This window comes from Oncorhynchus tshawytscha, linkage group LG13, assembly GCF_018296145.1.
Source record: "Oncorhynchus tshawytscha isolate Ot180627B linkage group LG13, Otsh_v2.0, whole genome shotgun sequence".
NCBI lineage: Eukaryota > Metazoa > Chordata > Actinopteri > Salmoniformes > Salmonidae > Oncorhynchus > Oncorhynchus tshawytscha.
Window position 1 is genome coordinate 48,252,433 of NC_056441.1, and position 15,083 is coordinate 48,267,515.

A 15,083-nucleotide genomic window follows, 5' to 3' on the forward strand; every position below is an offset into this window, starting at 1 on the left:
AAGGAATGGATAGAGAGCGAATCAAAGAAAGAGGGTGAAAGGAATGGATAGAGAGCGAATCAAAGAAAGAGGGTGAAAGGAATGGATAGAGAGCGAATCAAAGAAAGAGGGTGAAAGGAATGGATAGAGAGCAAATCAAAGACAGAGGGTGAAAGGAATGGATGGAGAGAGTGAATCAAAGAAGAGAGGAAGAGGGTGAAAGGAATGGAAGAGAGTGAATCAAAGACAGAGGGTGAAAGGAATGGATAGAGAGCGAATCAAAGAAAGAGAGGAAGAGGGTGAAAGGAACGGATAGATAGCGAATCAAAGAAAGAGGGTGAAAGGAACGGATAGATAGCGAATCAAAGAAAGAGGGTGAAAGGAATGGATAGAGAGCGAATCAAAGAAAGAGGGTGAAAGGAATGGATAGAGAGCGAATCAAAGAAAGAGGGTGAAAGGAATGGATAGAGAGCGAATCAAAGAAAGAGGGTGAAAGGAATGGATAGAGAGCGAATCAAAGAAAGAGGGTGAAAGGAATGGATAGAGAGCGAATCAAAGACAGAGGGTGAAAGGAATGGATAGAGAGTGAATCAAAGACAGAGAGGAAGAGGGTGAAAGGAATGGATAGATAGCGAATCAAAGACAGAGGGTGAAAGGAATGGATAGAGAGTGAATCAAAGAAAGAGAGGAAGAGGGTGAAAGGAACGGATAGATAGCGAATCAAAGACAGAGGGTGAAAGGAATGGATAGAGAGCGAATCAAAGACAAAGAAAGAGGGTGAAAGGAATGGATAGAGAGCGAATCAAAGAAAGAGGGTGAAAGGAATGGATAGAGAGCGAATCAAAGAAAGAGGGTGAAAGGAATGGATAGAGAGCGAATCAAAGAAAGAGGGTGAAAGGAATGGATAGAGAGCGAATCAAAGACAGAGGGTGAAAGGAATGGATAGAGAGTGAATCAAAGACAGAGAGGAAGAGGGTGAAAGGAATGGATAGAGAGCGAATCAAAGACAGAGAGGAAGAGGGTGAAAGGAATGGATAGAGAGTGAATCAAAGAAAGAGAGGAAGAGGGTGAAAGGTAACAGAAAGAGAAAAAAAGGAAGAAAGGAAGTTGAATGGATAGAGGGGAAAAAAAAAGATGGCAGCGAAAGGAAGAGAAAAGACGCTTCATTAATGAATTAATGAATACATGTTCTTTGAAAAGCCAGGTGTGTGAATGGAAATGTCTTTGATCATTAGGACCACAGACAACCATACTAATGCACCACACAGACAGATCTGCTTTGTGGCGCTGAAAACCGGCGACGAAGATAGCGGGGGTTACCTTGACGACAGTCTGCTCGGCGCTGGTGCTGGGCCGGCGCTGGTGTACGTCAAGCCGCTGCTCCACAGGAAAGCTGCAGCGGTGGGATTTGAGACGCTCCACCAGCAGGTAGTAGATAGCAGCAAAGTGGTTGTAACTCTTGTTCTGGAGTGACTGGACACAGGGAGGGACAAACCATGTTAAAGCTGCAATATGTAACTTTTTGGGAGACCTGAACGACCAAATTCACATAGAAATCTGAGTTATAGATCTGTCACTCATTGAAGCGGTAGATTTGTTCTATGTGCACCACTTCTATGCATCCCGTACTTAAGTTTAGTTTTTTTTTTTTTTGGGTAAAAATATATTTCACAGCGGTTTAGATCAGTGGTTCCCAACCAGGAGTACTTGGCCTATCCACAGGGGGTACTTGAGAAGACTCAGGAGATCATAGGCCTGCTGGTAAAATGCACGAGCGGGGAGTACTTCAGGGGTACATTGGACAGAGCAAAATTCAGTTGGTGGTACAGTAACCAAAAAAAGGTTGGGAACCACTGGTTTAGATGGTACAATGGAGTGTCTACACGACACTTGCTTGTTTTTGTCACAAACTGAAATAAGGCGAACTATTAGAATTTCTGCATAGTGCATCTTTAAAGGGATAGTTCAGTATTTTATAACTTGATGTTAGATTGTTCCTCACCCTGAATGTAATATATGGTTTGGTTTTCTTGAAACAGCCACTACACATAGGGCAGCAGGTAGCCTAGCCGTTGGGCCAGTAAGCGAAAGGTCTCTAGTTCGAAGCCCACTATCCTGGCATTGCAAGAGCCATGTTTTACCAGCTGAGCTAGAGGACCACAGCTGTGCCAACATCAATACTCATAATAGGGTGTGATTAAGAGATACATCCAATATCCACTCTGGCACACTACTTTGAATCCGTGCACAACACCAGTATTTCTACATGCACATCATCATCTGCTCATCTATCACTCCAGTGTTAATTTGCTAAATTGTAATTACTTCACTACTATGGCCTAGTTATTGCCTTACCTCCTCACGCCATTTGCACATACTGTATATAGACTTTCCTTTTCTCTATTGTGTTATTGACTGTACACTTGTTTCTTCCATGTGTAACTGTGTTGTTGTTTGTGTCGCACTGCTTTGCATTATCTTGGCCAGGTCGCACTTGTAAACGAGAACTTGTTCTCAACTAGCTTACCAGGTTAAATAAAATCTAAAATAAATAAAATAACACATTGCTTCATTCTCTTTAGTTTGCTAGTGTAGGGGCCGGTTCCAGACATAAGCGACTAAAAAAGGAACTCAGCCCGGGTCTCAAAACAGTGTTGTGTTGCCACGAGGTGGGTGCCGTCCAACCAAATCTTGCTTAGGGCCACCAAAAGGCTAAAGCTGGCTCTGCTAGCGTAGATATTGCCTGCGTTCTAAAATGGCACCCCTATTTCCTTTACAGTGCACTGCTTTTGACCAGAGCCTTATATAAGAAACAAGGCGCCATCTCTCTCGGTCATCTTTCACCTCGATTGTCTTGTGTTGGTCGATGCCCAGGCTGTGCATGAGCCGCAGAACCTGCTCGCTGTACTCGCCCACGCCCAGGTCGCTCTCCTGCTGGTACAGCATGGGCCTCTGCACCGGCACGTCCAGTGCCATCCACTTGTGCTCCTTGATCTGGGCTACCGACAGACGCTTGGACGGGTCCAGCACCAGCATCCTCCGGATCAGGTGCTCGCAGTCTGGGAGAGGGAGGACGAGAGGGAGAAGGGGAGAGAACAAAATAATAAAAGACGGAGACAGAGAGAGAAAGGGGAAGAAAATGTATGTACAATCCCTGGTACTCAGAACCATTACAGAGAGCCCTCACTTGAGACATTGTCTGATGACAGAGAGGAGAGTGTTCTCTTGTCACATCTGACTTTACACATTTTCTCCTGACACATCAGACTATACACAACAACACGCAGCCCGGGACAGTGATACTGAGTGTACTGTGTGTACCATGTACCGAGAGTACAGAGGGAAGAAAACCCTCATTTGAGTGAAGAGAGAGCTCCAGCTGAAACGTTACGTTGGGGGAAACAAAGCGGTTCTATTGAAGCAGGGCAGGCCACAGGGAAGGAGTGAAGGAGCGCCTCCACTACTCACGCTAAGAAAAACAAATGATCTCAGGCAGGAATGCACAGTGGGCTCGTCCCCTCTCCTTTCTCTAGCCCCCCGCCTTGTCCTCTTTCTATCCCCCTCTCATTCGTACTCTCTCTGACTTCTTAACTCCATCCCTCTCCATCTCTCCTTCTCCCTCGTCTCTCATAGAGGAGGATGGAGAGGACTCTTAACCTTCAGTTAGCGGCTAAATAAGCTTGACGTCACTAACCGCAGGGTCTTAATAGGATTACAGCCCACTGGGCTGAGGCTGTGCGTGTGTTTGCATCTGTGTGTTTCTGTGCGCGTGCGCGCCAGTCTGCGTCTCTCCTCTTCTCACCTCTTCAGCCCGAGCAACCTACTCATCCTCATCCTTCGATCTACGGTCTTATTCATGATGACTGCTCTGCTGCCAAATGAGCACTTCTCTGGGAGAGAAAGCCAGCAAGAGAGAGGTATGAGAGAGAGAGGGATGAGCGAGAGAAAGAGAAACTATGTAATCCACATTGACCCTCTTCTTTTCTCTTTTGTACATTATGACACTACCATGGAAATATTCAGGGCTGGGACAGTTAACACTTCCTTTCTCCCCCCCTGCTTTCTTTATCTCGGATTTATGTTACACCCAATAGCCCAGGGCAACTTCAATACCGACTTCAAAGAATGTACAGTACTGGAGGTAAAAACAAAGCAGTGTACTAACAGTACAGTGCTGCCTGATTTGTTATAGAGAGCCTCTGTACCGTACTGTGTGTGCGTGCGTGCGTGTAGCAGAGTGTGAGAACATGTAGGGAGGAAATGGAGGAGGAAACGGCACTCTGTTCTTCTCGTCTGAAGCAAAAGGAGGGAACAGGACCGGAGCGGGCCAGGGGGCTGCAGGCAGGCAGGCGAGGGGGCTTAAGTAACACTCCTACATTCTCAACAAGGACTAAATAGTTCCCTGAACAAAGCCGGTTGACCCCCACAACAATAATATTAAGGGGTTAGAACTCCAGGGCTTAAAAACAAAGGTGTCATTGTATGCTAATGATTCATGTTCAAATTATGATTGGTGTACTTTATTACATACACAAAAAAATGCAACTTTTACATTACCGTGTAGTTTACCAATAAAATGGTCTGACAGGGATGTGGCCATACTCGGTATACATATCCCGAAAGAAAGAAATGATCTCACTCCAATACCTTTTTACAGAAAGTTAGCAAAAATAGATAAGATCTTGCTTGCATGGAAAGGAAAATACCTGTCTATTTGTAGGTGGGGGGATCACCCTGATTAACTGTAGTCATATCCCAGTTTACCTACAAAGAATAGTACGCAAGTGTAAACACCACCGGACCATGCAGCCATCATACCGTTCTGTCTCCTAGAGATGGACATTTTTTTTGGTGCGAAAAGTGCAAATCGGAACAACAGCAAAGGACCCGATGAAGATGCTGGAGAAAGCAGGTACAAAAGTATCTATATCCACAGTAAAACGAGTCCAATATCAACATAACTTGAAAGGCTGCTCAGCAAGGAAGAAGCCACTGCTCCAAAACCGCCATAAAAAAATCCAGACTACGGTTTACAACTGCACATGGGGACAAAGATCATACTTTTTGGAGAAATGACAATTTTTTTCTGAGGCAGATTTCTTTTGATTTTCCCATGATATCAAGCAAAGAGGTACAGAGTTTGAAGGTAGGCCTTGAAATACATCCACAAGTACATCTCCAATTGACCCAAGTTATGTCAATTAGTGCATCCGAAACTTATAAAGCCATGACATAATTTTTTGGAATTTCCCAAGCTGTTTAACTTCTTGACGCATGCATCCCTTTAGCGGGATCATTTTCATCAACACCTGCTGAAATGCAGCGAGCCAAATTCAAATTAAATTACTACAAATATATAATTTTCATTAAATCACAAGTGCAATATAGCAAAAACACAGCTTAGCTTGTTGTTAATCCACCTGGCATGTCAGATTTCAATACAGTTTTCGGCGAAAGCATAACCAGCGTTTATGTAAGAACATCTCTCTCAGTAGACAAAATATTACAAACACTAGCAACCAAGTAGATTGGTCACAAAAGTCAGAAAAGCAATACATTAAATCGCTTACCTTTGATGATCTTCGGATGTTTGCACTCACGAGACTCCCAGTTACACAATAAATGCTCCTTTTGTTTTCCTTTTGTTCCATAAAGATTATTTTTATATCCAAAATACCTCCATTTGTTTGGCGCGTTATGTTCAGAAATCCACAGGCTCGAGCGGTCACGACATCGCAGGCGAAAATTCCAAATAGTATCCGCAATGTCCACAGAAACAAGTCAAACGTTGTTTTATAATCAATCCTCAGGTTGTTTTTAAAATATATAATCCATTATATATCAAACGGGACTGTCGCTTTTTCAATAGGAGAGAGAGAGACAATGGCTGCCCCACTCTGTTGCGCAAGCAAAACGCGAACACCCAGCTATCCACTGACGCGATGTTATCTTTCTCGCTCATTTTTCAAAATAAAAGCCTGAAACTATGTCTAAAGACTATTGACACCTTGAGGAAGCCATAGGAAAAGGAATCTGGTTGATATCCCTTTAAAATGGAGGCAAGGCATCCAATGGAACAGAGAGCTTTCAGGAAAAACAGTACTTTCTGGTTTGATTTTCCTCAGGTTTTCACCTGCAATATCAGTTCTGTTATACTCACAGACAATATTTTGATAGTTTTGGAAACTTTAGAGTGTTTTCTATCCTAATGTGACAAGTATATGCATATTCTTGTTTCTGGGCCTGAGAAATAGGCAGTTTCAAATGGGTACGTTTTTAGCCAAAAACCAAAAATCCTGCCCCCTATACTCAAGAAGTTAAAGGCACAGTCAACTTTGTGTACGTAAACTTCTGACCCCCCGGAATTGTGATACAGTGAATTATAAGTGAAATAATCTGTCTGTAAACAATTGTTGGGAAAATGATGTGTCATGCACAAAGTAGATGTCCTAACCAACGTGCCAACACTGTAGTTTGTTAAAGATACACTTCTTGTTAATCCAGCCGCTGTGTCAGATTTCAAAAAGGCTTTACGGCAAAAGCAAACCATGCTATTATCTGAGGATAGCACCCCATCAAACAAAGACAGACAATCATAATTCAACCCGCCAGGAACGACACGAAACTCAGAAATAAAGATATAATTCATGCCTTACCTTTGACGAGCTTCTTCTGTTGGCACTCCAATATGTCCCATAAACATCACAAACGGTCCTTTTTTCCCATTAATTCCGTCGTTATATATCCAAAATGCCCATTTATTTGGTGCGTTTGATCCAAAAAAACACCGGTTCCAACTCGCACCACATGACTACAAAATATCTCATAAATTACCTGTAATCTTTGTACAAACATTTCAAACAACTTTCCTAATACAACTTTAGGTATTTTTTAACGTAAATAATCAATACAAATTTAAGACGGGATAACTGTGTTCAATACCGGAGGAAAACAAAGTGTAGCGAGCTTTTAGGCCGCGTGCCTCTATCAAACAGTACACTTCACTTGACCCTCGTTCTGGACAGCCTTACTTCTTCATTACTCAAAAGAAAAACATCAACCGATTTCTAAAGTCTGTTGACATCAAGTGGAAGCGAAAGGAACTGCAAGCAACTGCCTTAGAATTCTAGATTCCCAATGAAAACCGTTGAAAAGAGAGTGACCTCAAAACGTTTTTTTTTCCTGGATGGTTTGTCCTCGGGGTTTCGCCTGGCAAATCATTTCTGTTATACGCACAAACATCATTCAAACAGTTTTAGAAACTTCCGAGTGTTTTCTATCCAAATCGACTAATATATGCATATCCTAGCTTCTGGGCCTGAGTAGCAGGCAGTTTACTTTGTGCACGCTTTTCATCCGGACGTAAAAATACTGCCCCCTAGCATGAGAGGTTAACAAGACATTTGTGGAGTAGTTGAAAAACAAGCTTTAATGACTCCAAGTGTATGTAAACTTCCGACTTCAACTGTATATATTTACAAAAATAATATATGGGGGATTGGAAATGATGCAGCCAATTACATTGATGGAAGCAACAATCTATCTGCAATAGTAAAGCTGATCTACCGCCTAAAAAATAAATCTAATACAAAAAATATATATATACAGTGCCTTGCGAAAGTATTCGGCCCCCTTGAACTTTGCGACCTTTTGCCACATTTCAGGCTTTAAACATAAAGATATAAAACTGTATTTTTTTGTGAAGAATCAACAACAAGTGAGACACAATCATGAAGTGGAACGACATTTATTGGATATTTCAAAAAAATGTAACAAATTAAAAAGTGAAAAATTGGGCGTGCAAAATTATTCAGCCCCCTTAAGTTAATACTTTGTAGCGCCACCTTTTGCTGCGATTACAGCTGTAAGTCGCTTGGGGTATGTCTCTATCAGTTTTGCACATCGAGAGACTGACATTTTTTCCCATTCCTCCTTGCAAAACAGCTCGAGCTCAGTGAGGTTGGATGGAGAGCATTTGTGAACAGCAGTTTTCAGTTCTTTCCACAGATTCTCGATAGGATTCAGGTCAGGACTTTTACTTGGCCATTCTAACACCTGGATATGTTTATTTTTGAACCATTCCATTGTAGATTTTGCTTTATGTTTTGGATCATTGTCTTGTTGGAAGACAAATCTCCATCCCAGTCTCAGGTCTTTTGCAGACTCCATCAGGTTTTCTTCCAGTATGGTCCTGTATTTGGCTCCATCCATCTTCCCATCAATTTTAACCATCTTCCCTGTCCCTGCTGAAGAAAAGCAGGCCCAAACCATGATGCTGCCACCACCATGTTTGACAGTGGGGATGGTGTGTTCAGGGTGATGAGCTGTGTTGCTTTTACGCCAAACATAATGTTTTGCATTGTTGCCAAAAAGTTCAATTTTGGTTTCATCTGACCAGAGCACCTTCTTCCACATGTTTGGTGTGTCTCCCAGGTGGCTTGTGGCAAACTTTAAACAACACTTTTTATGGATATCTTTAAGAAATGGCTTTCTTCTTGCCACTCTTCCATAAAGGCCAGATTTGTGCAATATACGACTGATTGTTGTCCTATGGACAGAGTCTCCCACCTCAGCTGTAGATCTCTGCAGTTCATCCAGAGTGATCATGGGCCTCTTGGCTGCATCTCTGATCAGTCTTCTCCTTGTATGAGCTGAAAGTTTAGAGGGACGGCCAGGTCTTGGTAGATTTGCAGTGGTCTGATACTCCTTCCATTTCAATATTACCGCTTGCACAGTGCTCCTTGGGATGTTTAAAGCTTGGGAAATCTTTTTGTATCCAAATCCGGCTTTAAACTTCTTCACAACAGTATCTCGGACCTGCCTGGTGTGTTCCTTGTTCTTCATGATGCTCTCTGCGCTTTTAACAGACCTCTGAGACTATCACAGTGCAGGTGCATTTATACGGAGACTTGATTACACACAGGTGGATTGTATTTATCATCATTAGTCATTTAGGTCAACATTGGATCATTCAGAGATCCTCACTGAACTTCTGGAGAGAGTTTGCTGCACTGAAAGTAAAGGGGCTGAATAATTTTGCACGCCCAATTTATCAGTTTTTGATTTGTTAAAAAAGTTTGAAATATCCAATAAATGTCGTTCCACTTCATGATTGTGTCCCACTTGTTGTTGATTCTTCACAAAAAAATACAGTTTTATATCTTTATGTTTGAAGCCTGAAATGTGGCAAAAGGTCGCAAAGTTCAAGGGGGCCGAATACTTTCGCAAGGCACTGTATATCGTATTGTGATGTCCCTGGCAATTTCCTGCCCTAGTAGTAGATGGGTTCCATTTTGGACAGGTGTTTCGAACAGGTATTTATGCAATGCAGTTGAGCCTCATGTCAAAAGTGGTCAATGTATTCCTTACATGCTAGACCCATGTGCAGTGGTGAGACACAACAGAGTGGATTCTGAAGAGCTCCAAGCAGCCAGTTAAAGGGGTAATCCGGGATTGGTATATACATTTTTGGGGACTATTAAATGAACTATGTCGCCATTGATTCAAGGAGATTAAAATTCTACAGCCCCATCCCTCAGCAGTTTACCAAAACAAGCGGTGGAGTGACCATTTTGTTGTTTTTCATATCCCGTATTGCACATTTAATGTCCTCTACTGGTATTCACCAACAAACAAAAACCTTTCTAACAACAACACAGACTGCTGTTTGGCTTCGGATGGTGTTTTTCCATAGGAGCATTGGTGTTACTTCAGGCTTTTTTGGGGTGTAAGCACTATGTTATTGAGTCTCACCTTCTGTCATGAAGTAGGGGATGCGGAAGCGACCCTCCAAGACGCGCTGTCGGAGCACGGGCAGGGTGGGGCCATCGAAGGGCAGGGCGCCACACACCAGCACGTACAGCACCACCCCCATACTCTACATTGAGACAGCCAACCACGCAGGCATGCACGCAGACAGACAGACAGACAGACACACTAGGTCAGGGGCTGCAGTGGAGAAAAAAAATCACTCACATAACTAGATCAATCATGTACAAAGGCACCTAGATGTATGCGAGGGCGAGTTCAATATGCCGTAAAACAGGGAGGGCTATAAAAAGAGGTTGGGAAATCTTATGCTCGCACATGATGTTTTCAGGGCACCTTTGAAAAAGAGGGTAGGTAGGGCTATTTGGTTTATGGCAAGATGTAATTATCATAAACTTATCACTGCAAGGCTTAGAGGGAAAGCAAACAATTGATCAGCAGACTAGGGTTGTTGATTCACAATCAGATCCCCCAACGCAATCATGTCCAGTATCTTTAAAAAAAATCTCGCCTCTCAGTTGAGCACTTTGGCTGCATCCCAAATGGCAACTTAATCCCTATACAGTGCACTGCTTTTGATAGGGCTCTGGTCAAAGGTAGTGCAATATGTGGGGGAGTAGGGTACCATTTGGGACGCAGAACTTTGCCCCAGTTTTCTCTTTGTTTAATCTGATCGGAAGCACATTGGTTGGCCTCACTATTGCTTCTAATGCCCATGATTAGAGTAGGTCCAGTTTCAAAGACAATGTACAGTCAGTTCTGTGACACTCGGTGTGTAATACCGAGGTACTAGTAGCAGTATTTGTGACTCATCGCAGAGCAGTTGTGTCCCCAAAATGGACAGCCCATTCCTTATATAGTGCACTACTTGGGAACAAGGCCAATAGGGCACTATTGAGGGAATAGGGAGGCCATTTAGGATGCACACAAGAGCATTGTCTTACCCAGATGTCCAGCTGGGGGCCCTCATACTGTTGTCCCTCGAACACCTCCGGAGCTGCATAGGGTGGGCTGCCGCACCACGTGGCCAGGGGCTCTCCGGGCTGGAAGAAGTTCCCGAAGCCAAAATCTAACAAAGGGGAGAATGACATGGTTAACTTCATTATTACACACCTTCACCTTGAGTTCTTCTGACCATAGATAGTATGGAGGGTTCTGCCTGGGCACATTTGGCTGGCTGAGTAATTGAGCAACGGGTGGTAAGAGGTGAGGGAAGGATGGAAGGGAACGGCTCGGAACAGAGGGAGATGCAGACAGAACAGTGACTACTCGGGGAGAAAGAGAGCGAGGTAGAGGGAGAAAAAGCAGACGGGTCAGAGGATCAGAAGGTGGCTGAGTCACTGACTACCTATAGCACAGGGGTAGCTTTAAAGCTAGCTCCAGATTAGAACAAACAAATGTGTGTGTGCATGCGGTCAAAATATAGTGTGCACTACTCTGGTCAAAAGTAGTGCACACTATTTAGAGAATAGGGTGTTCTTTAGGACGCACTGTAGAACAACCTGACGTTGCTTTTTTTTGCCAATGCGATATGTAATGCGCAATATGTAATGCACTGAGCCTTCATGAGGTCATCTCCCAGGAGACTGACTTTAGCTCATAGAATGACTGTTCTGATTGTTCCAAGGAAGGAAGAGAGAACGAGAGACAAACTTACAACTTGATCTTAATCATAACTCGAAAAAAAAGTCTGCCTTCCATTAAAATTCAACTTCCAACAACGTGTTGCCAAATCTTTTACCAGTATGAAGCTGCTCGCTTTTACTTTTGCAAATTGCCCCCACCCCCCTTTCATTCTCTATCTGTCTCACTCCCTCGCGTGTCTGTTCCTTATGTTTAAGATTCTATTTGAATACATTTCAGTGTCGTTGCCCTCGAGTATGAGAATGGAGAGACCGTTATCTGTGGAGCCCGACGGTGTTAAAGGACCCTGTTGTAAACAACTAACATTTATCAGATGAATAACTAGCTATATAGCTATATAAAGCCAAGGGAAGAAGATGCGTTGCAACAAATACAAATATTAATATTCTGGCTTACGTAATGGGGGCAGGTAGTGTTGTACCTCGTGGCACAAAGCAGTGTTCAACAGCTTTTCAAATTGATTTAGTCTCTTCATTGCTCCGGCCAAATGATGCGCTCACCCCTCCCTGAGTGATTGTCGACCCCGTGAGATCCAATGTCCAAGATCAACCCGTAGCAGTGTCCCTGTCTGCATCCTAAACGCCAATCTATTCCATTTCTAGGGCACTACTTTTGACCAGGGCCCATTGGGAAGCCCATAGGCAGTACTTCAGACTAACATTTGACTAACACGAACAGGAAGTCCCATTGACACAATCAATATGGAAGGGTTCCGATGAAGTGGATGCTAAGCTACAGGACTGTTTCGCTAGTACAGACAGGAATATGTTCCCGTGATTCAAACGATAACATTGAGTAGTTTACCACATCAATCCCGCTAAGACTTCCGACGAGCCATCAAAGAGTAAAAATGTCAAAACAGGACTAAGATCAAATCCTGCTATGCCGGCTTTGACGCTTGTTGGATGTGGCAGGAATTGCAACTATTACGGATTACAAAGAGAAACTCAGCAGCGAGCTGTCCAGTGATGTGAGCATACCAGACAAACTAAATTCCTTCTATGTTCACTTTGAGGCAAGCAACACTGAACCATGCATGAGAGCACCAGCTGTTCCCGGACGAGTGTGTGACATTGTTCTCCGTAGCCGATGTGAGCTAAACCATTAAACAGGTTAACATTCACAAGGCTGCAGGGTCAGAAGAATTACCAGGACACTGGAAACCAGGAAATTACCAGGAAATGCTTGTGCATTTCAAAATAGTTCCGACAGTTCAGTACTGTCTAACAAGTAATCTAATAATCCCCAACAACTACCTAATACAAACAAATCTAAAGGGATAGAATAAGAATATGCACACAAATATATGGGTGAGTGGCATAGGCAAGATGCAATAGATGGTATAAAATACAGTATATACATACGAGATGAGTAATGTAAGATATGTAAACATTATTAACGTGGCAATGTTTAAAGTGACTAGTGAGTTTATGTAGGCAGCAGCCTCTCTGAGTTAGTGATAGCTGTTAATCAGTCTGATGGCTTTGAGATAGCTGTTTTTCAGTCTCTCGGTCCCAGCTTTGATGCACCTGTACTGACCTCGCCTTCTGGATGGTAGCGGGGTGACAGTGGCTCGGGTGGTTGTTGTTATTGATTCTCTTTTTGGCCTTCCTGTGACATTGGGTGCTGTAGGTGTCCTGGCAGGTAGTTTGCTCCCGGTGATGCGTTGTGCAGACTGCACCACCCTCTGGAGAGCCTTGCGGTTGAGGGCAGTGCAGTTGCCATACCAGGCGGTGATACAGCCCGACAGGATGCTCTCGATTGTACATCTGTAAAAGTTTGTCAGGGATTTAGGTGACAAGCCAAATTTCTTCAGCCTCCTGAGATTGAAGAGGCGCTGTTGCGCCTTCTTCGCCACACTGTCTGTGTGGGTGGACCATTTCAGTTTGTCTGTGATGTGTACACAGAGGAACTTAAAACGTTCTACCTTCTCCACTGCTGTCCCTTCGATGTGGATTGGGGGTGCTCCCTCTGCTGTTTCCTGAAGTCTACGATAATCTCCTTTGTTTTGTTGAGTGAGAGGTCGTTTTCCTGATACCACACTTCGAGTGCCCTCACAACGCACCCTTGTGGGGCCCCAGTGTTGAGGGTCAGCGAAGTGGAGATGTTGTTTCTTACCTTCACCACCAGGGGGCGGCTCGTCAGAAAGTCCAGGACTCAATTGCACAGGGCAGGGTTGAGACGCAGGGCCTCCAGCTTGATAATGAGCTTGGAGGGCACTATGGTGTTGAATGCTGAGCTGTAGTCAATGAACAGCATTCTTAAATAGGTATTCCTCTTGGGATAGGGCAGTGTGATGGTGATTGCATCGTATGTGGACCTGTTGGTGTGGTATGCAAACTGAAGTGGGGTTAGGGTGGCAGGTAAGGTGGAGGTGATATGATCCTTGACTAGTCTCTCAAAGCACTTCATGATGACAGAAGTGAGTGCTACAGGGCGGTAGTCATTTAGTTCAGTTATCTTTGCCTTCTTGGGTACAGGAACAATGGTGGCCATCTTGAAGCATGTGGGGACAGCAGACTAGGATAGGGAGCGATTGAATATGTCCGTAAACATACCAGCCAGCTTGTCTGAGCATGCTGAGGACGCAGCTAGGGATGCTGTCTGTGCCAGCAGCCTTGTGATGGTTAACACGCTTAAATGTCTTACTTACATCAGCCATGGAGAAGGACCTCTCCTTGACTGTTTGCGGGCCGCGTCGGTGGCACTGTAATTCCTCAAAGCGGGCAAAGAAGGTTAGTTTGTCTGGAAGCAGTACCACGGTTTCTGTGACGTGGCTGGTTTTCTTTTTGTAGTCCGTGATTTCCTGTAGACCCTACCACATACTTCTCGTGTCTGAGCCGTTTAATTGCGACTCCACTTTGTCCCTATACCGACATTTTGCTTGGTTGATTGCCTTACGGATGGAATAACTACACTGTTTATATTTGGCCATATTCCCAGTCCTCTTTCCATGGTTAAATACAGTGGTTCACACTTTCAGTTTCGTGCGAATGCCGCCATCCAAAGGTTTTTGGTTAGGGTCGGTTTTAATGGTCACAACATCTCCAATGCACTTCCTTATAAACTCACTCACAGAGCCAGCGTATGTATAGATCAATGTTATTCTTTGAGGCTGCCTGGAAGATTTCCCAGTCCATGTGATCAAAACCATTTTGAAGCGTGGTCAGACCAGCATTGAATGGTTCTAGTCACGGGTACATCCTGTTTGAGGACGGTAGGAGCAAGATTGAGTCGTGGTCAGATTTGCCAAAGGGAGGGCTCCCTATAGCTCAGCATTCAACATGATAGTGTCCTACAAGCTCATCACTAAGCTCAGGATACTGGAATTGAACACCTCCCACTGCAACTGGATCCTGGAATTCTTGACAGGCCGCCCCCAAGTGGTGAGGGTAGACAACAACACATCCGCCATGTTGACCGTCAACACGGGCCACTCAGGGGTGCGTGCTTAGTCTCCTCCTGTACTCATTTGAGATTTTAGTCACTTAGCAGACAGTGTTATCCAGAGCAGCTTAGTGCATTCATCTTAAGATGAACACCCCCCGTTTCTCTGTCCTGATAATGTTTTAGGGAGCCTGAGCACGCAGGTACGACTACCTGGCCTGCTGCTCGGTAATGTAGGAAAGTTTTTTTTAACATCCATTGCAAATGACAATATATTAAAACTATAATTCCTCACAGAAAGCTAT

At 43.9% G+C, this 15,083-nt stretch overlaps 1 protein-coding gene across 2 annotated transcripts in view; it reads right to left on the reverse strand.

Moving 5' to 3' along the window:
• Positions 1 to 15,083, reverse strand: part of sik2b (salt-inducible kinase 2b) — a 63,479-nt gene that overhangs the window by 12,226 nt on the left and 36,170 nt on the right. For both annotated transcript variants that reach the window (XM_024442063.2, XM_042295822.1), the window contains exons 5-8: positions 10,692 to 10,816; positions 9,733 to 9,856; positions 2,824 to 3,038; positions 1,300 to 1,452 (exon numbers count right to left, since the gene is read on the reverse strand). In XM_024442063.2, coding sequence (XP_024297831.2) covers positions 1,300 to 1,452; positions 2,824 to 3,038; positions 9,733 to 9,856; positions 10,692 to 10,816 — 617 coding nt within the window. The remainder of the gene's footprint in view (positions 1 to 1,299; positions 1,453 to 2,823; positions 3,039 to 9,732; positions 9,857 to 10,691; positions 10,817 to 15,083) is intronic.